This window comes from Mustelus asterias, chromosome 9 (genome assembly GCF_964213995.1).
Source record: "Mustelus asterias chromosome 9, sMusAst1.hap1.1, whole genome shotgun sequence".
Classification (NCBI taxonomy): Eukaryota; Metazoa; Chordata; class Chondrichthyes; order Carcharhiniformes; family Triakidae; genus Mustelus; species Mustelus asterias.
Genome location: NC_135809.1, coordinates 54,538,538 through 54,563,280, shown reverse-complemented (window position 1 = coordinate 54,563,280; position 24,743 = coordinate 54,538,538). Strand labels below are relative to the sequence as shown.

Sequence of the window (24,743 nt, the reverse complement as noted above, 5' to 3'; positions counted from 1 at the left end):
CTAAAATCTTTGGTCTTGATCATTGACCAGATAAAGGGCTTTTTTATGGCTTGTCCACTTCCTTTTATTGAAGTTATTGGTTGCAATTCTCTGGATTGGCATTTGTAGTACTGAAGGGCATATTCTGCCCATTGTGCATATGCTGCTGCTAACTCTTGATGCAGATATTTGACTTGATTTGATTTATTCTTGTCACATGTATTGGGATACAGTGAGAAGTATTGTTTCTTGCACGCTATACAGACAAAGCATACTGTTCATAGAGTACATAGGGGAGAAGGAAAGGAGAGGGTGCAGAATATAGTATTACAGTCATAATTAGGGTGTAGAGAAAGATCAACTTTCTGGTAGGTCCACTCAAAAATATGATGGCAGCTGGGAAGGAAATGTTCTTGAGTCGGTTGGTACGTGATCTCAGAGTTTTGTATCTTTTTCCTAACGGAAGAAGGTAGAAGAGAGTATGTCCAGCGTGCATGGGGTCCAAAACAGCAGGAGGTTAGATGGAGTCAATGGATGGGAGGCTGGTTTGCATGATGGACTGGGCTATGTTCACACCCTTTGTAGTTTCTTGCGGTCTTGGTCAGAGCAGGAGTCATCCCAAGCTGTGATACACCTGGAAAGGATGCTTTTTATGGTGCATCTGTAAAAATTGGTGAGAGTCGTAGCGGACATGCCAAATTTCCTTAGCCTCCTGAGAAAGTAGAGGCATTGCCTGGGTTTCTTAGCTATGGCGTCAGTGTGGAGGGACCAGGACAGATTGTTGGTGATCTAGACACCTAGAAACTTGAAGCTCTCAACCATTTCCATTTCATCACCTTTGATGTAGACAGGGCCATGTCCTTCACTATGCTTCCTGACGTCGATGACTATCTCCTTCATTTTGCTGACATTGAGGGAGAGATTATTGCCGTCGCACCAGTTCACCAGATTCTCTATCTTTTTCCTGTACTCCGTCTTGTCATTATTTGAGATCCGACCCACGACGCTGGTTTCATCAGCAAACTTGAAAATGGAGTTGAAGCGGAATTTGGCCACACAATCATAGGTGTATGAGGAGTATAGTAAGGGTCTGAGGAAACAGCCTTGTGGGGCACCGGTGCTGAGGATAATCGGGCAGGGGGCATTGCTACTAATCCTTAATGATTGCGATCTGTGGGTTAGGAAGTCTAGAATCCAGAGGGAGGAACCAAGGCCACGGAGTTTGGAGGTGAGTTTTGTTGGGATAATGGTGTTGAAGGCTGATAATCTACTCCAATCTCACTTCCCTGTTCCTAACCCAATAAATTATTTTGCCAGCGACTTAAAAATAACTTTCAGTAAGCTGCAGAAAGGAGAAACTTTACATGTGCTATAAAAGGGACGCAAGAATATAATTTGAACTAAGTTTCTGTCTGTGTTGAGCAGGTAGGCAGACTAAGTAACACTGCTTGTTCCAAGCACTACTGGTTAGGTGCATCGGCCATGCTAAATTCTGCCTCAGTGTACCCGAACAGTCACCGGAGTGTGGCAACCAGAGGATTTTCATATTAACTTCATTGCAGTGTTAATGTAAGCCTACTTGTGACTAATAAATAAACTTTAAGCTTTACATTGGGACAGATTAATATGTACAACCTTGTTAGCAGTAATGGGAATCCCTGTACTACTTCAGAGAATTTACTTGAGAAATTAAAACACACACTGCCTCTTAATATCCTTTAGTGCATTGTTTCAACGATTGTTGACAGATCTCTGCCAGCAGTGGTTCAATAAAAGCGGTGTTTTTGTCTTCTGTGGCAGATGCAAAAGACACATCTTCAGCGTTCAGTTGGGATGAGTTTGGGATCGAATAGGAAAGTTGATCGGAAACTCAGAATCATTTTTATCCCCTCTGCGTGATTTGTGCCTGGCTGATCCTGCCACTTAAAGAAAAATGATATTGTCTTTTGTGCCGATCTATTTCATCCACGGCTACTTAGAATCATCGGCCCACATTTGCAGGAAGGGAGGGCTGCAGTGCAGGGATATTTCGGGAATGCTAGGTACCTCGTTGATCCAGGCCTTCCCCAATTAAGGTGATGTTGGGCTCTTGCTGGCTCTCCAGGCCGGCAAGACCCCCATCGGCCAGATTAAATTTTGCCCCTTGTGTGCCAATCTCATAAACAGTTTGAGGTAAGCTGATGAAGTGAACTCTCAGTCCCACACTTGCTACCAAATGGAGCAGTTGAGATGAATGGCAGCAATGCATTTAAGGGGAAGTGAAATGAGCTGACCAGAGAAAGGACCAGAAGGATCTGCTGATGAGGTTAGGATGGGTGGCTGCTAATGTAGAGTACTAATCAGTACTGGTCTGTTTCTGCACTGTAAATCCTATGTACATTATCAATAAAAGGGTCTCTAAAGAAAAAGTAAAATATTATAAAAAGTTAAGTCCATAAATACTCATCATTTGATCCTTTTAGATTCCTGGACACAACACAAGGTCATTTAGCCTGTCCGTTTCCCCCAGCTTCAGGCATCTCTCCCCATTGCAATCTTTCCTGCCTCTTCTACTGATACGATTAATTTTCCTCAGAGCTTTCCTGTCTTCTTCCAGCTACCCGCTCTACCTCCTTCCCCCTATATCCACTGAAATGAAAATGCATCATTGTCAACTGGGTGGCACAGTGGTTAGCACTGCTGCCTCACAGCACCAAGGACCTGGGTTCTATTCCTAGCTTGGGTTACTGTCTGTGGAGTTTGCACATTCTCCTCGTGAGTTTCCTCTGGGTGCTCTCGTTTCTTTCCACAGTCCAAAGATGTGTAAGTTAGGTGGTTGGCCATGCTAAATTGCCCCTTAGTGTCAGGAGCACTAGCTCGGGTAAATGCATGGAGTTACGGGGATAGGGCCTGGGTGGGATTGTGGTCGGTGCAGACTCGATGGGCTGAATGGCCTCCTCCTGCAATGCAGGATTCTATGAACTGCAGCCTTCTGGCTTTTCAGACCCAAGTTAGTTTGATCGAATCATTGTCACCCGATTTATCGACCCATCTCCGATGCCCTATTCGACCATGATGGCATCCTGAGCTGTGGGTCTCGATTACTCACCAAGTATATTGAAATGCTCAGGAAGTGTTATGGAGCATAGAATGTGCCTATACAGGCCCTTTGAAAGAATGGGTTGAGTAAGTTATAGAGGAGGAGGGGGGAGGGAGGATGATCTAGTCACTGTTTGTGGGTTTTTTTTTCATAATACATTTCCTATCAGTAAAGCAGCGGGTTGTATTAAGGTTGACAACCATGGATTGTGATTACAGGTAAATCGGTACTGGGAAGCTAGCAAGGGAAAGCTTAAAATGACTTCTCTTCATATTGGGGCTTTGAAATGTGCTGAGCGACTTAAGAAAAGGATCGGGGTGACAAGGGGTGGGAGGGTTGTAGTAACAGTGAAATTTAGGGACAGTTAATCAGAGATCATGTTGAAGAGATAAGTTTGAGGATTTTTGAAGGAGGGAAAGGTGTAACAAGGTGGAGGAGTTGAGGAAGAGAATTCCAGAATTTGTGGAAGTGATGGCTGAAGGCTTATCTGTATTTAATCAGAAGGAAGCTGTACGGTAATGAAATAGGTTGTATTTTGCCTTTATTTAGTGTGTTTTTGAAGGAGATAAATAAAACCAACATGAGAACACAAACCCAATAGGACAGAACTTTGTAAAGTCACTGTACACTTTGAACTTCTAAAGTTTTTAACGGCAATTGCCATTCTGTTGATTGCTGCCTTGGGGCCTACTTGTTCCACTGCTTATTGCCAGGTAATTTACTGTGAAAGAAATTAGAAATGAACACAGCAAATTAGAAAGGTCATTAACCAAGATGTGGCAAACCTGAAAATGCTAATTAGTAAGAGAGTGTCAGTGATAATCTGGCAGCACACGAGACACAGAGGAGAAATGAAGTTAAGCTTTAAAAAATTGAGCAATGGATCTACGAGTACTGGTATTGTTCAGTGTGAAAGTGAAGCAGAAAATCTTTCCTCAGTTATGGTAAGTTAGCTTTGGGCTTGAAGGTTGAGACTTGTGTACATTTCGGTGGTGTTTCCGAGGGATGGGATGTTAAACCCAAGTCCCATCTGGCTCTCTCAGAGAGCACTGCAATTTTTAGAAGTTACGTTCTTTGGCTGAGACTTAAAATCAGTGTTTGAATGCTTATTGCAGTGATTTAAAGTGGACATTAGACACCCCCCCCCCACCCACCCAACGTCACGTTGTGAAGAAAAGCCTCCTGACCAGTATTCAATCAAAAATGACTGCCTGACTGTTGTGGTATCTTGCTGTTTGCAAATTGCCTATTGCATGCACGACACTTCAAGTTGATTTAGTGTACCTTGAAGGCTTTGTCTCTCCCTATCCCTGTAAACTCCTTTAGCCCTGCAGCCCTCCAAGATCTCTGCACTCTTCCAATTCCTGCCTCTTGAGCATCCCCAGTTTTATTTGCTCCATAAATTTCTCCGCCTCTCTGCCTTGCTTTCCTCCTTTGGAAGACTGCCTAAAATCTACTTGCCAAGCTCTTGGAAGTCAGTTGGCTTGATTTGCACTTCACTCACCTCAAGCTGCAGCTCCCAGTTGCTGGTCATCACCATAGCAATGGGATCAGCTAATGCAACTCCACCTTGTGTCTTGATGAAGAACAAAAGAAGCAGCAAGAAGCAGCAACATCGAGCAACCTTCTGAGCCACATATCCCCTCCACAGGGCAGAGGGGATGGACATGGTAGTCTGGCACCAAGCAGGTGAGACCCTCAACAAAGGGTCTAAAGGCAGAGGGTCAGTGCCTTCGTCAGGGCACTGGAACCTCAGGAGGCCCAGGCTCCTGGACCAAGTCCTCATTCCCAGTGGAGCAGTGGGCACCACATTGGCAGTGGCCATCAAGGTGGTTGTAATTGGAAGGCCACTCTCATTCCCAGGTCTCTGCCTATCAACAAGGAGAGAAGGCTGAGAGTTACAAGTATTTAGTAATGGCTCATGAGGGGAGGAGGAAAGGATATCATTTGTGGAGGGTGTTTGTGGAGCATGGGTGTGAGATGGTCCCAGGTTAAGGATGAGTGTGAAAGCTGGCTTGTTAGATGGGGATGTGAGAAAGTGCCCAGAAAGAGAGGAATGAGAGCAGCTGTTCTGAGGTGTGTAGTGCAGGAGAATGCTCGGGGCTAGCTTCTGAAAGTGTTCCATCACTCATCTTTCCTTGTTCCTGATGTCCTGGATCATCCTCATACACTTTCTCCAAGTTAGAGGACCACTCTCCTCCTGCTGACTTCCTTGGCCTCTTCCATCCATACATGCTTGGTTTGGGAATCTGTCCTCCAGTTTTTGCAAAAGATCAACCCACTGCAACCCTCGGGTCCCCAATCCATCCCTGAGGTTGCTGCAGCCTCACAGGTCCATATTTAGCTGAGTATTTTTGACCCTGCTCAGACCTTTTAATTCGAATCATAGAATCATCCAGCACTGAAGAGGCCCATCGAGTCTTCACCGACACATTAGAAGCACCTGAACTCCCACCTAGTCCAAAGATGTGCGGGTTAGGTTGATTGACCATGCTAAAATTGCCCTTCGTGTCCTGAGATGCGTAGGTTAGAGGGATTAGTGGGTAAATATGTAGGAATATGGGGGTAGGGCCTGGGTGGGATTGTGATCGGTGCAGACTCGATGGGCCGAATGGCCTCTTTCTATACTGTAGGGTTTCTATGATTCTAATCCCAGTTACCAGCACTTGGCCCATAGCCCTCAATGTTATAAGATGCCAAGTGCTCATCCAGATACTTTTTATTGTGAGGCAACCCGTCTCTATCACCCTCCCAGGCAGCGCATTCCAGACCCTCGCCACCCTCTGGGTAAAAAAGGTTTCCTCACATTCCCCCCCTAATCCTCCTGCCCCTCACAAAGAACAAAGAACAATACAGCACAGGAACAGGCCCTTCGGCCCTCCAAGCCCGCGCCGCTCCCCGGTCCAGGATTGAATCCTGAATCCAGGATCCCCGCCCAATTTTCCAGCCTATCTACATACCAATATCCTATCCACCGAGCTGTCCCCCACAGCTACGATGCTTTGTTCATTACAACCTATTAACTCACCCCCACCCCCCCATTCCAGACCATGTGATCTCCAGGGAGAGGCGAAAACCCAGAGTGAAAAACCCCAGGGCCAATATGGGGGAAAAAAAATCTGGGAAATTCCTCTCCGACCCCCTGAGGCGATCGAAACGAGTCCAGGAGATCACAATGGCCCTGATCGGAAAATGCTTCCCAACCCTAGTCATTTCCACTTCCACGAGAAACAAGGAACAATTAGCCCGCGCCGCTCCCTGGTCCAAACTAGACCACTCTTTTGTATCCCTCCATTCCCACTCCGTTCATATAGCTGTCTAGATAAGTCTTAAACGTTCCCAGTGTGTCCGCCTCCACCACCTTGCCCGGCAACACATTCCAGGCCCCCACGACCCTCTGTGTGAAATATGTCCTTCTGATATCTGTGTTAAACCTCCCCCCCTTCACCTTGAACCTATGACCCCTCGTGAACGTCACCACCGACCCGGGGAAAAGCTTCCCACCGTTCACCCTATCTATGCCTTTCATAATTTTATACACCTCTATTAAGTCTCCCCTCATCCTCCATCTTTCCAAGGAGAACAACCCCAGTTTCCCCAATCTCTCCTCATAACCAAGCCCCTCCATACCAGGCAACATCCTGGTAAACCTCCTCTGTACTCTCTCCAAAGCCTCCACGTCCTTCTGGTAGTGTGGCGACCAGAACTGGACGCAGTATTCCAAATGCGGCCGAACCAACGTTCTATACATCTGCAACATCAGACCCCAACTCTTATACTCTATGCCCCGTCCTATAAAGGCAAGCATGCCATATGCCTTCTTCACCACCTTCTCCACCTGTGACGTCACCTTCAAAGATCTGTGGACTTGCACACCCAGGTCCCTCTGCTTCTCTACACCCTTTATGGTTCTTCCATTTATCGTGTAGCTCCTCCTTACATTATTCCCACCAAAATGCATCACTTCGCATTTATCAGGATTGAACTCCATCTGCCATTTCCTTGCCCAAATTTCCAGCCTATCTATATCCTTCTGTAGCCTCTGACAATGTTCCTCACTATCTGCAAGTCCTCACCTTGAACCTTTGGCCCCTCATGACTGACCCTTCAACTAAGGGGAACAGCTACTCCTTATCCACTCTGCCCATGTCCCGCATAATCTTGTACACTTCAGTCAGGTCACCCTTCAGTCTTCTCTGCTCCAACAAAAATAACTCTAGCTTACCCAACCTTGCTTCATAACTTAAACTAGGGAAATTTCACAGTAACTTCATTGCAGTGTTAATGTAAGCCTTACTTGTGACTAATAAATATACTTAAACTTTCTTAAATATTTCATCCCAGGCAGCATCCTGGTGAATCTCCTCTGCACTCCCTCCAGTGCAATCACATCTTTCTTATAAAGTGGTGACCAAAACTGCAAAATTAGAAATCCTTCCTTTGACAGATTTGGTATGTCATGCCACCTACCCTCCCTCTGACTGGCAAATCTGGAAGTGTTTCAAGTTTCTAGGTGTCCAGATCATCAACAACCAGTCCTGGTCCCTCCACACTGACACTATAGTTAAGAAAGCTCACCAATGCCTCTACTTTCTCAGGAGGCTAAGGAAATTTGGCATGTCCGCTACAACTCTCTCCAATTTTTACAGATGCACCATAGAAAACATCCTTTCCGAATGTATCACAGCTTGGTATGGCTTCTGTTCTGACCAAGACCGCAAGAAACTACAAAGGGTTGTGAATAGGGTTGTGCCGTAGGGTGGCACAGTGGTTAGCACTGCTGTCTCTCAGTGCCAAGAATCCAGGTTCGATTCCCAGCTTGGGTGACTGTGTGGAGTCTGCACATTCTCCTCGTGACTGCGTGGATTTCCTCCGGATGCTCCTTTTCCTCCCACAGTCCGAAAGACATGCTGGTTAGGTGCATTAGGCATGCTAAATTCTCCCTCAGTGCACCCGAACAGGCGCCGGAGTGTGGCGACTAAGGGATTTTCACAGTAACTTCATTGCAGTAAGCCTACTTGTGATACTAATAAATAAACTTTAAAAATAGAATGCAGCCCAGTCCATCATGCAAACAAGCCTCCCATCCATTGACTCCGTTGACATTTCCCACTGCCAAACATCCTGGAGATACTCCCTTCCACCATCTTCCATCAGGAAAAAGATACTAAAGTCTGAGATCATGTACTAACCGACTCAAGAACCGCTTTTTCCCTGCTGCCATCAGACTTTTGAATGGGCCTACCATTTATTTAGCTGATCTTTCTCTACACCCTATCTGTGATTGCAACACCATATTCTCCACCCTCTCCTTTCCTTCTCCCCTATGTACTCTAAGAACGGTATGTTTTGTCTGTATAGCACACCAGAAACAAGCATTGTATCCCAATACATGTGCCAACAATAAATCAAATGAAGTCAAGTAAGAAATTAATGCTATGATCCAGGATGCTCGGTAAAGCCCATTCCAGCAGCAACCAGGTTTCCCACCCACCACAGGCCTCGCCATTTCGCCAGGACTTAAACTTAAGAATTCCACTTATGGTATCTTATCCAAGAGGCTCATAGAATCGTAGAAACCCTACAGTGCAAAAGAAGGCCATTCAGCCCATCGAGTCTGCACCGACAACAATCCCACCCAGGCCCTATCCCCGTAACCCCACATATTTGCCCTGCTAATCCCTCTAACCTACGCATCCCAGGTCTGTGGGAGGAACCCGGAGCAATTTAGCATGGCCAATCAACCTAACCCGCACATCTTTGGACTGTGGGAGGAAACCAAAGCACCTGGAGAAAACCAACGCAGACACGGGGAGAATGTGCAAACTCCACATAGACAATGACCTAAGGCGGGAATCGAACGCAGGTCCCTGAAGCTGTGAGGCAGCAGTGCTAACCATTGTGCTACCATGCCGCCCAAACCACTGTGCCACCGTGCCACCCATGGCTCCTCATCACACATGTGCATGAACACAAGTTTTGGCAGTATTCAACCATCAAAGAAATCACACCAAACACCAGTTCTGTACACATACACATGCACTTGTGTGGAGCATGAACGCTAGCATAGACCAGTTGGGTTGAAAGGTCTGTTTCTGTGCTGTAGTAACTTCGTGTAACACTGCGCAAGTCACCGAGTTGTAATTAAAACCAGGAACTTAGTCTGATTTTCCTTTCTCTATCCTAGGAGCACAAAGTCTTATAGAAATCAGAAACAGGCTGAGAATTGAAGCAGGACCTTTGTATTCTGTGTAGCTTAGTGTAATGCCTTTCCCCACTAGGCTGTTAAAGGAGTTTCATGCCTGACACATCAGGGCAAAATGAACAAATCAATTGTGGTCTTGTCATACCTGGGCCTTTGACACAGGAGGAGCTGTAATACTTACATGGCTCACTGGCAGTCTTGTGTTACCAAACCCTCAGTGTTATTTTTGTATGTAAAGCGTTGTGTGCATAGTTTTGTATAGTACAACAGAAACCCCATAAGATTGTCAACTGAACCAGGACAGTTGACCACCCAGGCAAACATTCCTGCTGACCACTCCCTCCCTGCAACTATTGCAGAAAAATAACATTGAACCACTGCAGCTTTTGTGATAAAGAGAAAGTCTGTTGCCATCTACTCAGGGCACTTTGGGAGAAGTAATAACTGTGACCTTGCCGGAACTGCCCATATCTTGACAGTAAAACTGCTTTGTCAAAAAGTTTCACGTTGAGTGAGTATCATTTCAGAAATGATCTAAGTAAAAGCACTATGTGATTCCCAAAGGGATTAATTCTCATTCATTAGAAAGAATTCCATTCATTTCATGCTGATGGGAACTGAATTCAGGAAGGGATTCTTCCACCTTCCCACTTTTCCCTGGCTCCCAATCCCAATCAGATTCTTCAGCCGAGATCAGAAAGCTGGAATTCCAACAATAGATGCCAGCCAAAGAGTTGGATTCAAAAAAGACATTTCTAAATAAACGCAATATACAGCAGATGCTCTAAATCTGATAGAAAAGCAGACAAGGCTGGAAATACTCAGCAGGCCTGGCAGCATTTGTGGAGAAAGAAACACAGTTAACGTTTCAGATCTGTTATCTTTAATGTGATGAAAAATTATCGACCTGAAAAGTTAGCTCTGTTACTCACTCCACAGATGCTACCAAACCTGATGTGGATTTCAAGCATCATCTGTTTCTATTTTGTATGAGGGAATATAAACACTGATTAATGCTTCGCATTAATTTGGTGCCACCCTGTATATGGAGCATGCCCCCAACGGACAAATGGGATCTATATCCTATATATCTCTCCCACATCCTCACCTCTCCAGTTGTGTTAAGCAGCCAGTTTGCGGGCTGTTACTTCCAAATTGCAATTTGCTCACATAACTTCCAAATGGTTAATGACCTCCCTCAGGTTATATATTTCCCCCACTGCAGGTTCTTTGCACAAATCATCCAGAGAGTGGGGAACGGCGATATTTCTCACTTTTGAACTTAACACAGTTGTGGCTCAATTCCAAAAGTATGTTTCAATTCGTTACTTCAGAAGGGAGCTCAGCAAAGTATACTTGGGATTGATGGGTTGGCATTGGGGGCAGGGGGTTGGAGAAGAGGGGCTGCCAGGATTCAAGAGGGAAGTGAAAACGGTCACGAATTAGTAAAAAGTAAATGATTTTGAGCAATTTAATCTGCTGCCTGCAGGATCAGTTGTAAAATCTATGCCGTGCCCAGTTGTCACGGAGGAGAAAGGGATGTGCTTTGTGCCTGGCGTAGGCACATTGGTGAGTTTGTTTGTGTGGCAGTCAGCAAAAGTGGAGCCCAAGGGAAAATAACCAGTTTTACAATCACATAATCAGCACTTTGTGTTGTACACTCCATGATTGATACAATGTGCTTTTGTGCCTCTTCTATATAACGGTTGTCTGCTTTGTATCTTGGCATGCATAATAAAAGTGTTTTGACAAGGAGCAATACTGAGCCCGTAATGCTGATTGTGGTGGAATGCAGCCAGTTTGCGGGCTATTACTTCCAAATTGCAATTTGCCCACATAGCTTCCAAATGGTTAATGTCCTCCCTCACATTATATATTTCCCCGACTAATTCTTTGCGCAAATCACCCAGAGAGTGGGGAATGGCGGTGATATCTCTCATTTGAATTTAACACTGTTGTGGCTCAACTCCAGAAATAGGTTTCAGCTAGTTACTTCAGAAGGGAGTTCAGTTCCCAACATCTGGTGCATATTTACCAGGAAATCCGAGAGAGGAAAGAACCATTATAGAAGATACATCAAGAACTGAAGTAATACGGTCTACGTCTGTAAAACTACATGCTTTATTATTCATGGGTTGCATGCGGAGTAATTAACCCATCCGATACACCACAATTATTCCAACACTCTGCTAACCATCTAATAGAGTGCGGTTACTGTTTCACCTGAGAAGCTTCTTGTTGGTCAGACTTGACTGTTGGTTGTGATGGAAGAATAGCACGGTCGGCAGTGGCCATGTGCCGGGTTCAGTGGTAGCTCCCTCGCTCAAGTCAGAAGTTGTATGTTCAAAACTTATCCCATTATCAAAAGATGATACTCCAGTGTGGTGGCACTGAGGGCGTGCTGCACAGTTGGTGATGCTGCTTTTCTGATGAGACAGTAAATCTACACCCCATCTGCCCTATTGTAGATGTAAAAGTCCCATGATATTTTTCAGAGAAGGACAGAGGAGTTCTTCCTGAGTAGCATTTATCCCTTAAACAAAAAGATGATCTGGTCATTATCTCATTATTTTTGTGTGATCTTGCCGTGTGCAACTTGACTATCAAGATCCCTAAATTACCACAGTGACGATTTCAAAAGTGCTTTGTTGGCTGTAAATCACTGTGGAACATCCTGAGGTAGTGGAAGATGCGATTATAAATGCAAGTTTGTTTTCTTATTACTGTACTTAGCACCATGATGTACAATTCACCACCAGTCAATTAATGTAATACAAGTCACAGGACTACTCATATGAGCAGAGTCGTGGCACAGATTGTGTTTAAAGGGACAGCAGCAAGGTTCCCTAATGAGCTAGTAGTGATGGGCTCTGCTGTGGTCCAAAGGCATGAATAGCTGCAAGACCCTAGGGTGGATCGCCTTCAGTTTTGAGTTTGTTGACCTTATAATCAATCACAGATCCCAACTTTGTTCGCCATCCATTGCCTCTCTGCTGAAGCCTGACCATTGGGTGAAGATAGGATCAGTACTGCCTGGGCTACTTTTGGCTCCAACAATAGCAACTTGCATTTATATAGTGCCTTTCAAGTGGCAAAATGTTGGCAAGGTGCTTTCCAGGAGCATTAATGGCTAAAATTTGACAGAGGCGAAGAATGAGACATCAGGATAGGTGGTCAAATGCATAAGGTTTAAGCAGCGTCTTAAATAATGAAGGGTCAGGGGAGTGAATTCCGGAGCTTGGGGTCAAGGCAGCTGCAGGCACATTCGTCAATAGTGAAGGAAGTGGGGGGCACACAGGCCACAACTGGAGAGGAGCAGAGCTCGCAGAGGGTTATAGGGCTGAAGGAGGTTAAAGAGGGGCAAAAACATGGAAGCCTACTGTTAAATATCCAGCCTACACGGGCTCCAGATTTAATCCTATGGAATGGCCTTTTGATAAGGGAATAGAACTCAGCAGATGCCTGTGGAAGTCTAATCCAATGTCTTCAAAAGAGCAGAGAAACAAACTTGCAAGGGCATTTTGTTGTAGAGAAACCAGGTTAAAGAAGAGCATCCAAGCTGTCGGTAACCACTTACAATCCTATAATTATACTATTGCTGTATCCTTAACATTCAGTCGGTGCACTGCCAAATTTTCAGCTTTATTATTGGTCTGCTATTAACCCAAATATTTATTTTTGGCTTCATTTGTACCAGACTAATTCAGCGCGAGTGCAATTGGAGGCAGTTTCCTAACGATCCACATCTCTGTCTACTTTGGCATGCCCCTCCATTCCCTTCTGAACCAATCACTTTTCTTCAAATACTATGGGTGGGATTTTCCGGCCGCGCTTGCTCCGAAATCAGAAAATCCCACCCAAGGTCAACAGACCTGTCCATGGTCCACGCCTTGCCCTCTAAGATTCCGGTGGTGGGCAGAATGGGAGAATTCGCCTCGATGGCTAGATAGTCACATATGATTTGGAACCCGTTCAGAAGACACTTCTGAACTCCAATCTCCCTCTCTACGTAGCCTTGTTGATGCAAATCCTCTACTTGCGCCTCCATTAGGAGATTCTGCCTTTCAAGTCTGGCACGTGAGAGGCATCAAAACCCTTGCCTATTTATATATTGACAATATCTGACTCTCTCTCTCCCGGGCATATGATTTGCCCCACATACACATCTTTCACTACTTACAAATCAAAGGTTTTGCATGTAAAAAAATTGCTCAATTTCCTTTATTGCCCCCATATCACCGATAGATATATTAGAACTAAATCCTTTTGTCAGGGGTTTAATTTCCAAATTGAATTCTCTGATCTTTTCACAACACTGATCTTAGCTTTCCATCTTAAAGACTCTGGGGGCAAGATTTGACTCTGACTTACCAAAAGATAACTGGAAGTCTATTCTCGCTCATGTAGATTCCTCATCTGTATGTGCAAAACATGGGTTGCCACAGTTAAAAATCTTGCATCATATTCAGCTATCCATCAGATTTATCCAAATGTTGATCCAACCTGTGATGAATGCCATTCTGCCCCAGCCCCCCTCATTCATATACACTGGTCGTGTACTAAATTGACTTTGTTTTGGACAAAGATTTTTACATCCCTCATTTTTAGGAGTATCATTGATCCTTCTTCTATTACAGCACTCCTTGTTGGAGTGTAACCAAATGGCACCCCTCTTACAAAAATTCAGACTGATGCACTCGTCTTTTCAACATTATTGGCTAGACACATTATTCTATTGAACTGGAAGCAGTCTGCTTGGATACGTGGGGTGGAATTTTCCTAAAAAATTTCGAAGTGTCATAATGGCAAGAAAAATGGGGCGAACCATGCCGGTCTCTCAGGCATGCTCCACATCGCAATCTTTTGATACTCAGTCACTTCTTTGGAGAATGGAGAGTTAGACTTTTGCGCTGGTACTGAGGGGGACAGGGCCTAAACACGCCAGTGAGCCGGCTTGAGAAAGCTTGGGTGCCGTTTCACAAAGGTGCCCCGATCTTACAGTGCACGGGCAGACCACCTCTCACCTTCCTTAGACATTGGGACCCCCCCCCCCTCCACCTTATCAGTGATATGTGTCCCCCCCTCCCACCTCCTACCCCGCACAACATGGATCGCCCGCATTGGGTTATCACAGCCCCACCCTGACATCTCCTGCCCCTCTCTCCGCTGCACCCCCCCCCGCCCCCCGCCCCCAACCCAGCATAGCCCTGACCTCTGGTCATCTCTCTTCCCCCCCCCCCCCCCCCCCCCCCCCCCCCCCCCCCCCCCAAACCCAGCATAGCCCTGTCCACGATCCACCTCTGGTCATCTCTTTCTCTCCCCCCCCCCCCTCCCCCCGGGCACTGCCCCTGACATACTGGTGCCTGACTGGCATTGCCAAGGATGGCCACTGCCATCCAGTGGGCATCGCCAGGGGGGCACCACCTGATGGGCACTACCTGGCCATATGCCTAACCACTGGCGGGGGTCTTAAATGGCCTCCAAGATCCCAGGCATGGCCATCGCACCAGGTCTGCGCTACTGGAGACCTGCACGGCTTCTCGCCATTATAACGCGTGCCCAAAGGCCGGAAGATTCAATGCACTGGGTTTTGAATAGCCTATCCATATTTAAATGCTACTTTAAATATGCTAATTGGCTTTGCACCCAAAACGGTTCATAGAAACAGAGAAAAACTACAGCACGAACAGGCCCTTCGGCCCACAAGTTGTGCCGAACACATCCCTACCTTCTAGACCTACCTATAACCCTCCATCCTATTAAGCTCCATGTACTCATCCAGGAGTCTCTTAAAAGACCCTACTGAGTTCGCCTCCACCACCACTGACGGCAGCCGATTCCACTCGCCCACCACCCTCTGTGTGAAAAACTTACCCCTAACATCTCCCCTGTACCTACCCCCCAGCACCTTAAACCCGTGTCCTCTCGTAGCAGACATTTCCACCCTGGGAAAAAGCCTCTGAGAGTCCACCCGATCTATGCCTCTCAACATCTTATACAGCTCTATTAGGTCTCCTCTCATCCTTCGTCTCTCCAAGGAGAAAAGACCGAGCTCCCTCAGCCTATCCTCATAAGGCATGCCACTCAATCCAGTCAACATCCTTGTAAATCTCCTCTGCACCCTTTCAATCTTTTCCACATCCTTCCTATAGTGAGGCGACCAGAACTGAGCACAGTACTCCAAGTCGGGTCTGACGAGGGTCTTATATAGCTGCATCATTATCCCCAGACTCCTAAACTCAGTCCCTCGATTGATAAAGGCCAGCACACCATACACCTTCTTAACCACCTCCTCCACCTGCGGGGCCGATTTTAGAGTCCTATGGACCCGGACCCCAAGGTCCTTCTGATCCTCTACAGTACTAAGAGTCTTTCCCTTTATATTGTACTCCTTCATCCCATTTGACCTACCAAAATGGACCACGACGCATTTATCTGGGTTGAAGTCCATCTGCCACTTGTCCGCCCAGTCTTGCATCCTATCTATGTCCCTCTGTAACTTCTGACATCCCTCCAGACTATCCACAACCCCACCAACCTTCGTGACGTCGGCAAACTTACCAACCCATCCCTCCGCTTCCTCATCCAGGTCATTTATGAAAATGACAAACAGCAAGGGTCCTAGAACAGATCCCTGGGGCACACCACTGGTGACCGACCTCCATTTAGAAAAAGACCCATCTATACCCACTCTCTGCCTCCTTTGGGCAAGCCAGTTCTGGATCCACCAGGCAGCAGCCCCTTGGATCCCATGCCCTCTCACTTTTTCTAGAAGCCTTGCATGGGGGACCTTATCGGTTCACACCATTGGCGGGGGCTGGGAACATAGCAAATCGCTTGGCACCAGACACCAGTTGGATTTTTGGCATTGCACGCTAGTTTCCTGGCTCACTAGGATGTTTGCCAGGCGCAGGCAAGGTGGTGACATCGCACTCATGAACTTATGCAGAATCTCAAACTTAAGAAAGTAAATTACACTATTGGAGATTCCACTGGGAATTTTATGTAGCTTGGCAACATTTCCTAGATTATTTTGAGGAACTACAAAATAATTGTAGCAACTCATCCTAATTGGGCTGTATATGTTATGTCAGGTGAAACTAAAACCTGTCCTATGATTGCTGTTGATTTTCTTGTGTACCATCTACAAGATGCACTGCAGGAATTCACCAAGGTTCCTTAACGCACCTTCCAAACCCACGACCACTACCACCTGGAAGGACAAGGGCAGCAGATACCAGGAAACACCACCATCCTCCAAGTCACTCACCATCCTGACTTGGAAATATATCACCGATCCTTCACTGTCACTGGGTCAAAATCCTGGAACTCAATCCCTAACAGCATTGTGGATATACCTACCTACACCTCAGTGACTGCAGCGGTTCAAGAAGCTAACCTTCTGAATTAGGGATGGATAATAACTGCTGACCTAGCCGGCGATGCCCAGATCCCGTAAAGTGAATTTTTGAAAATGTCAGCATTCCTATGGCTTTCATCTTGAGATTTATTGCACTGAGTGAACCTGATTTAAATATTCTAATGAGGTGCCCACCTCTCAAAACTTAAACACTGACATCCACGCCTCTTGCTGCCATAGAAATAGTCACAGGTGAACATGGTGGATTGGATTATCTGTTATATTTTTTAAATCTCTCCTGTTTGTAGTACAGGGTTAAAATTTGCCCCTCATTGTTTCATCGTGTTAGTTTTGAATTTATTTCCCCTTTCCAGCGTAGGCATTGTTCTCTCTGTTTTACGCAGTATTTTGTGTCAGGGAAAAGAACTTGTCCTGGTTTATAGAAGTGTGTGAATATCTCCTCTGTCCCTGGAGAGGGTGAGGTAATGAAATGTTCTTCTTTTGCAGGTCAATGGGAAGGATTTGTCGAAAGCCACACACGAGGAGGCAGTGGAAGCTTTCCGAAATGCCAAGGACCCAATTGTTGTGCAAGTCCTGCGGAGAACCCCTGTCACAAAGAATCATGGCGGTTCCCAGGAGGTCCCGCTTGTGGATGCTGGCACACAGACCGAAATTACTTTTGAGCACATCATGGCTCTTTCCAAGTTGAGGTCATCTTCACCTCCAGTACCTGATCTCTGCCCATATTTGTTATCAGACAGGTATGACACAGCCTCTTCCTCCATTTGGTACAGTCACTATGGTTGTTTAGAAAATGATAGAATACTCTGACTAAAGATAAGGGTGGAAGTTCTGTTTGTTGTCATGTGATCTGATATTTACTGGGAAATTATGTTTACTGCAATAAATTCAGCCAGTGCTGGATCTCCTACTCTAATTCTACTCGAATTCAATCTTCTTGCCCTTCCCACTATTCTTTTGTATTTTTCCCTTTAAAATCCCTTTGAATCATTAGTCTCTGCCTCAACAGCCTCTTGCTGTAAAGTATTACATGCTTCTCTGTGTGAAGAACCTTACTCTCAACTTCGTATTCAAATAGTTCTCATTTTATCTCATTTTATCAATGATTCATTGGCAGTGATGGGTCTTTCACCATTTAGATTTCAAGACCCCTCATAATTTTAAAAGCTCTGTTGGATTCACATTTAACCTTCTATGGTCCAGTGCCTCAATTGGTCACCTATTTCTTCATGACTATGGGGGGAATTCTCCGGCCTCCCCGAGCCGCATGTTTCTCGGTGACGGGAAGTGGTGCATTGTTTGCTGGTGGTGGGATTCTCTGGTCCCGCTGCTGTCGGTGGGATTGCCCATTGATGTCGCCCCACAGGAGGATGCATGCTGCCAGTGAGACCGGAGAATCCTGTCGGCGTGAACGGCTGGAGAATTACCCCCATATCTCTCACTCCTGGTTGCCATTGTAGATACACTGTTTCATTATGACTCTTTCATTACAACAGAAAGAGGCCCTTCGGCCCATCATGTCTGCACTATCCATCAAGCATCTATCTGTTCTCATCCCATTTTCCAGCACTTGGTCGGTAGCCTTATTTGGCACTTGTATTACAAAATGCCCAGATATGTATGCAACGCTTACAACTTAGTCTAATTAACTTGGATACAAATTCAACTTCAATTCCTTGCCTTTAATCTCCTTATCCCTATGTACAAAAGGCAGAATTTCAGGTGTCTTTTTATGACCCTATTATTTACTTAATATTGTCTACACCTCAACTCTCTTCCACTCAGCTAAGTGCTTTGAAATTCAGGAGCTATTTCCTGTCACTTCCCCTCTCCCCCCCCGACCCCCCAAAAAAACCAAAACTGCATTTGTCATACATATAGCCATTCCTCGCAACTGTCCTTCCCCCAACTCTTCCTTTACTGCCTCTTGCAATCTCTTGTGCCCTTCCTCAAGGTTTGTCATATCCCTTAATTTGATATGATTAGGTTCAAACTCGTTCCTACTCTGCCTATTCCCTACCCTTCATTATTTAAAAAGGAAGCAAAAGAGGTCCGAGTGCAGAACTCTGGGGAATATCACCACCTACAACCCACTGATCTGAAAAATGCCAATTTACTCGCTCTCTGCCTTCAGTTTCATTTGTGAAGCCCCTATATGCATGTGTGTGTGTATACATATATATTTATTTGTGTGTTTTTGTGCCTTTTTCCAACACTGTTCTCTGCTGCATAATGTGTTCCCAATGACAAATCTGTGACAATTCCTTAACTCTAACCAAACTCTAACCATCCAGAGGAATAAAAAACTTTCTGTAGCATTATCATGTCCTTAAACAGAAAGGTAACCATTCTCCCTTTTCCCCCTTCTCTCTCCCTCTTCCATGTGTTTAGAACCCAGAGATATTCAGCTCCTAGTTTTTCCCAGCTTGAGCCAAATTACTGTAGAGGCCTCAATATCGCATCCCTCAACACCAATTAATGCCTTTATCGCCACCTTCTTTGGTCCCTGCTGCACAGTACAGCACTGCCCTCAGTCTGTTCAGCTTTGGCGCCCTATTCAACCTTAAGTTGAACACTCTGTCAGGAGAGCTTCCAAAGGCGTGGCTACTGTACTGATCCTGCTTGAAACATGCGGGGGTCGTGTACTCTCCCAGTTTAAACTAACCATTGAGCTGCCTAACCGGCGCCCAGTTGCGGTGGCTCAAAAAGCAGCCATTAAAAAGTGTTCTGATTACCTGTGCTCTTCCTGGTTTTGCTAAAAAGACTATGCCCCCTTCTCACTGAACCAATGATTTTCTTTTCCATTTCCTACCCCAGTGCCCCAATGTTACTGTGGATGGGGAAGGAATCGGATCACGTGGGGAAAAACCTGGGCAGGTTGGGGAAGCCAAGCCCCTGCTAATCTTAAATTAAATTAAATGCTATAGCCTCCCACCCAGCAGCCAGCCTGCTGCACAGATCTTTATGAAGAGCAACACGTTCAGAGTGAGAAGAGGATGGCCAAAGATGTGCAGGTTAGGTGGATTGGCCATGCTAAATTGCCCCTTAGTGTCCCGGGATGTGTATGTTAGAGGGATTAGCAAGGTAAATATGTGAGGTTTTAGGGATAGGGTCTGGGTGGGATTGTTGTTGGTGCAGACTCAATGGGCCAAATGGCCTCCTTTTGCACTGTAGGATTTCTATGATTCTATGAGGAGATGGAGGCAGGAGCGGGAACTCAAAAGTATGGGTTCTCGCTTTTTTTAGTGCAGCTTTCCACCGGACCGATAGCCTGAAGCAGGTAGGGAGGCAGTGAGAACTCATTGTGCAGGGAGAGAGCAGTATTGGGGGCGGGGAGGTCACGGTGCAAGATTGGCGTGGAGGACGTCAGCTCATGAGCAGTGCTGTAAAGGTACTTGACTTATGGATCCAGCTTTTCTCACCATCCTTTTACCTACTTGCTTTCCTTGGCCCATGAAACTCAACCAGCATTAGTCAAAAATAAAAAACGTCTGTCGAAACAGATACTTTCTGACGTGCTGAGTATTTCCATCGTTTTCTGTTTATATTTCAGATATCCAGCATGGTTTCTGATCTGAAAAGATGTTTGATCTGTTAAGTTGGGGGTGTGTGGTCTGTGTAGAAAGCTAAATAGGACACGGGGCGGGGGGGCGGTTGGAGAAATGATGGGTGGCACACAATATGCCTTCCCTTTAATATATCACCAAATAATTCCATCTTGGAATCAAAATGCTAACTCCCCCTAGATGAATGGAGTGTGTGGGTTTATGAGATTGACACTTTCTAATGGAGGTGTTGTACAATTGGGGCACCGATAAGTAAAACACCTAGTGTACAGTGCTGAGAAAGAGGAGACCTTAAACAGCTCTGGGGACAGGGGATATTGTGGCATCAGACTGAGGGCATTGGGACTGTTTTGGATGTAGCACTGCATCTTCTTGTTGACCATTTCTTTCTTTCATTTTTCCATTTGACTGGATTTATATTGAATGTACTGGAGGCTCTATTGACTGCTGAGCTTTAAGTGTAGTTGGTTTAGCCATCCATGCACTTAAAACTATTTCAACATTGCCATTGTAAATTTAAATTGTTCAAAGCTCACATATGTTTGAGTAGAAATAATCTTTATATCCTGCAAAATGTAAGTTATTCATTTAAATGTAAAGCATTTGCAATGTCATTTTGGGAAGTGAATTTTGTATATAGATTCAAAGTCTCAACAGTAGTGCTGACAAGTAATCTTGTAAAAAGAAATGTGCTTACACTTGCTGTACTGGATTGATTAGAAGTCAAGCTGATTGAATCTGTCTCTTCTCCACCTGCCTTTCCGAGAGGGTTACTTGGGAAATGGTGGGCTTCCACATGATGGTAGGATCTTCACTTCTCATTACTTCCTGATGGTGGCAGATCTTCCTCTGTTTCCATTTGTAACTGGAGCCCCAGTGGGTGACACTGTCACAGGTTTAAACTCCATCGCAGATGCTGATAGAGCTTCCCTGAATCTCTTTGAATAGTATCATGAGAGCTTTCGCATCCACCTAACAGAATCTTGGTTCCAGTTCTGATCCAAGGGATGGCCCTGCTGACTAAGTGACCAAAATGTGACCTTTCAACTGTAATCACCAAAATAAAAAAAACAAGGACAAAGAAAATTACAGCAAAGGAACACGCCCTTCAGTCCTCCAAGCCTGCACCGATCATTGCTGCCCAACTTAACTAAAACCCCCTACCCTTCCGGGGACCATATCCCTCTATTCCCATCCTATTCATGTACTTGTCAAGACGCCCCTTAAAAGTCACGACCGTATCCGCTCCCACTACCTCCCCCAGCAACAAGTTCCAGGCACCCACTACTCTCTGTGTAAAAAATCTGCCTCGTACATCTCCTTTAAACCTTGCCCCTTGCACCTTAAACCTATGTCCCCTAGTAATTGACTCTTCCACCCTGGGAAAAAGCTTCTGACTATTCACTCTGTCCTTGCCTCTCATAATCTTGTAGGCTTCTATCAGGTCACCCCTCAACCTCCATGCTCCAGTGAGAACAAACCAAGTTTCTCCAACATCTCCTCATAGCTAATGCCCTCCATACCAGGCAACATGCTGGTAAATCCTTTCTGTACCCTCTCCAAAGCCTCCACATCCTTCTGGTAGTGTGGCGACCAGAATTGAACACTATATTCCAAGTGCGACCTTACTAAGGTTCTATAAAGCGTCAACATGACTTGCCAATTTTTAAACTCAATACCCTGGCCGATGAAGGCAAGCATGCCGTATGCCTTCTTGACTACCTTCTCCACCTGCATTACACAAGATGATTATTTAGGCGTTTGCTTTACTACTTTTTTATGGGATCTTGCTCTGCACAAATTGCTGCCTCCATTTCCCTACATCACAGAAGTGACTTCACTTCAAAAGGTCTGTGAAGCACTGTGGGACATTTTTGAGGTGTAAAAAGTGCGATATCAAAGGAAGTTCCTTTTCCTGCAGAGGGCTACAGGGATACAATTGAAATTATTTTGACCTTTCAACTGTAATCACCAAAATAAAAAAAACAAGAGCAAAGGACAAAGAAAATTACAGCAAAGGAACACGCCCTTCAGTCCTCCAAGCCTGCACCGATCATTGCTGCCCAACTTAACTAAAACCCCCTACCCTTATGTGGCGGCACGGTAGCACAGTGGTTAGCACTGCTGCTTCACAGCTTCAGGATCCCGGGTTCGATTCCCGGCTTGGGTCACTGTCTGTGTGGAGTTTGCACATTCTCCTCGTGTCTGCGTGGGTTTCCTCCGGGTGCTCCGGTTTCCTCCCACAGTCCAAAGATGTGCGGGTTAGGTTGATTGGCCAGGTTAAAAATTGCCCCTTAGAGTCCTGGGATGCGTAGGTTAGAGGGATTAGCGGGTAAATATGTGGGGATAGGGCCTGGGTGGGATTGTGGTCGGTGCAGACTCGATGGGCCGAATGGCCTCCTTCTGCACTGTAGGGTTTCTATGATTTCTATGACACACCACATACCCTGATGCCGCCATATATAGACGTTTGATGTTAGCCAACATTCATTCTATTGTCTGCCCTTACTTGTGTATTTTGAAATCTATCATTAAAAAAGGGTTTTCAGGCTGTGGAGAAAAGGTGGGGGGGTGGAGGAGTGAGACAAATGGATAGCTCTTTTAAAAAGTCAGCATTGGCACGACAGGTTCAAGGCCCCCTTCTCTGGCCCTTGTAGTGTAAGTACATTTCAGGAGGGGAAAGAACTATTAATTCTGTCTCATCAGAGTCATTCTGAACTTAGAACGAAGATGGGTTCAACACCTCCGTTCCCACTGTGTGCACTCATTCTAGTTCTTGCATCTTCCCTCACAGTTGCCACTCTCTCCATCCCATGGCCCACGACTACTACGAAGCCAGTGATTACCTTCCCAACTTGGCACATGATGGGGACCGAGCTGATGAGCTGGAATACGAGGTAAGACAGTAAAAGATTTGGAGAGAGAGGGAAGAAAAATGGCAAGATTGTTGACTCCGTCTCCCAGTACTTTTTAACAACCTTTAATGAAGCTCTAACATCGTTAGTGATAGCTCTCAGCAGTCTTACTCTCCAAGCCAAATTGGTTGCAATTACAAGATAAGAATTCTGTTAGGGCTTTTATTATTACAGTATTTGGACCACCTCCTAAACAGTATTTATTATATATATCTAAAAAACAAACTGGGAAGGTTAGACCTAGAATTTTAGCACAATGGAGACCTTTTGGTGAAAATGATAGACGGGGCCAAAAACCATAAGTCCCACCCCCCAACACAATAGTTTCCATTTTTGCAGGGGTGGGAACGGGAGTGGGGCATGTTTCAAATATATATATTTGACAGAGGCACCCAGCCATTAAATCATCAGCTGCCTCCATTCAAATGGGATTTTGGTGCCCTTGGCATGTAAAACCCTAAGTATGCCAATGGTAACACTGAACTCTGAATTTGTTTAGATAGCCAAGGTAGCCATTTTGAGAGGTAAGGTATGCTTTTGGATCTGGTCCTGGGACATCTGGGAAAATCAGGTGCCCTTTTGAATTGTTCAACGTTAGCAAAATGAGTGTTAAAGAACAAAGAACAGTACAGCACAGGGACAGGCCCCTTCAGCCTACCGAGCCTGTACTGACATATGACGCCTTTCTAAAGATCTTTTGTCTCTATGCAGTCCGTATCCCTCTATTCCCTGCCTTTTCAGGTATCTATGAAGGTGCCTCTTAAACGTTGCTATTGTATCTGCTTCTACAATCTCCTCTGGCAGCACATTCCAGGCACTTAATACCTGCTGTGTAAAAAAATCTTGCCTTTCACATTTCATTTAAACTCTCCCCCTTTTACTTTAAACCTATGTCCCCTGGTGATTGACATTTCTACCCTGGGAAAAAGACTCCGACTATCCATTCTATCCATGCCTCTCATAATTTCGTAAACTTCTATCAGGTCGCCCCCTCAGCCTCCAATGTTCAAGTGAAAACAAACCAAATTTGTCCAATCTCTCCTCATTGCTAATACCCTCCAAACCAGGCAACATCCTGGTAAACCTTTTCTGTACCATCTCCAAGCCTCCACATCATTCTGGTAGTGTGGTGACCAGAATTGTATGCAATATTCCAAATGTGGCCTAATTAAAGTGCATAAAATCATAACTGTCAAGCTCATTAGAATTGTAAACAGTCCTGTCAAAATAAACTTGTCAAAACTGCCAGAAATACCATCAAAGGAACCTGGCAAAAACATCAAGAAGACCTGTCTAAACTGTCAAAAATACCTGTCAAAAGAAGCTGTCAAACTGACAAGGCATTTAGAAGTCATGCCCTTTAAATCTTTGAAAAATTGTCTCGGTGTTAAACATCATTGCTTGCTATTTTGTTCTGTTGACATAAGTCTGAGCACTTCAATTACTGAATTGCTGCAGCATGACTGATCTCACAACCATCCATTATCACAGTAGGGTGCCTGCAGTTTGACAGCTGCAAGTGGTTATAGGCTCTTTGAAGTGGGACTATGAATTCCAATACTTGTTATTATAATCCCTTATGCACTTAACAGAAATGTTTGCTGTTGTAAGACTTTAT

General features: G+C 45.2%; 1 protein-coding gene across 2 annotated transcripts in view; it reads left to right on the top strand.

Annotated features, from left to right (window-relative positions):
* The window catches only part of pdzrn4 (PDZ domain containing ring finger 4), a 462,321-nt gene that overhangs the window by 395,154 nt on the left and 42,424 nt on the right, over positions 1–24,743 (top strand). For both annotated transcript variants that reach the window (XM_078220221.1, XM_078220220.1), the window contains 2 exons: positions 17,131–17,384; positions 23,005–23,107. In XM_078220221.1, the coding sequence (XP_078076347.1) occupies positions 17,131–17,384; positions 23,005–23,107 (357 nt within the window). The remainder of the gene's footprint in view (positions 1–17,130; positions 17,385–23,004; positions 23,108–24,743) is intronic.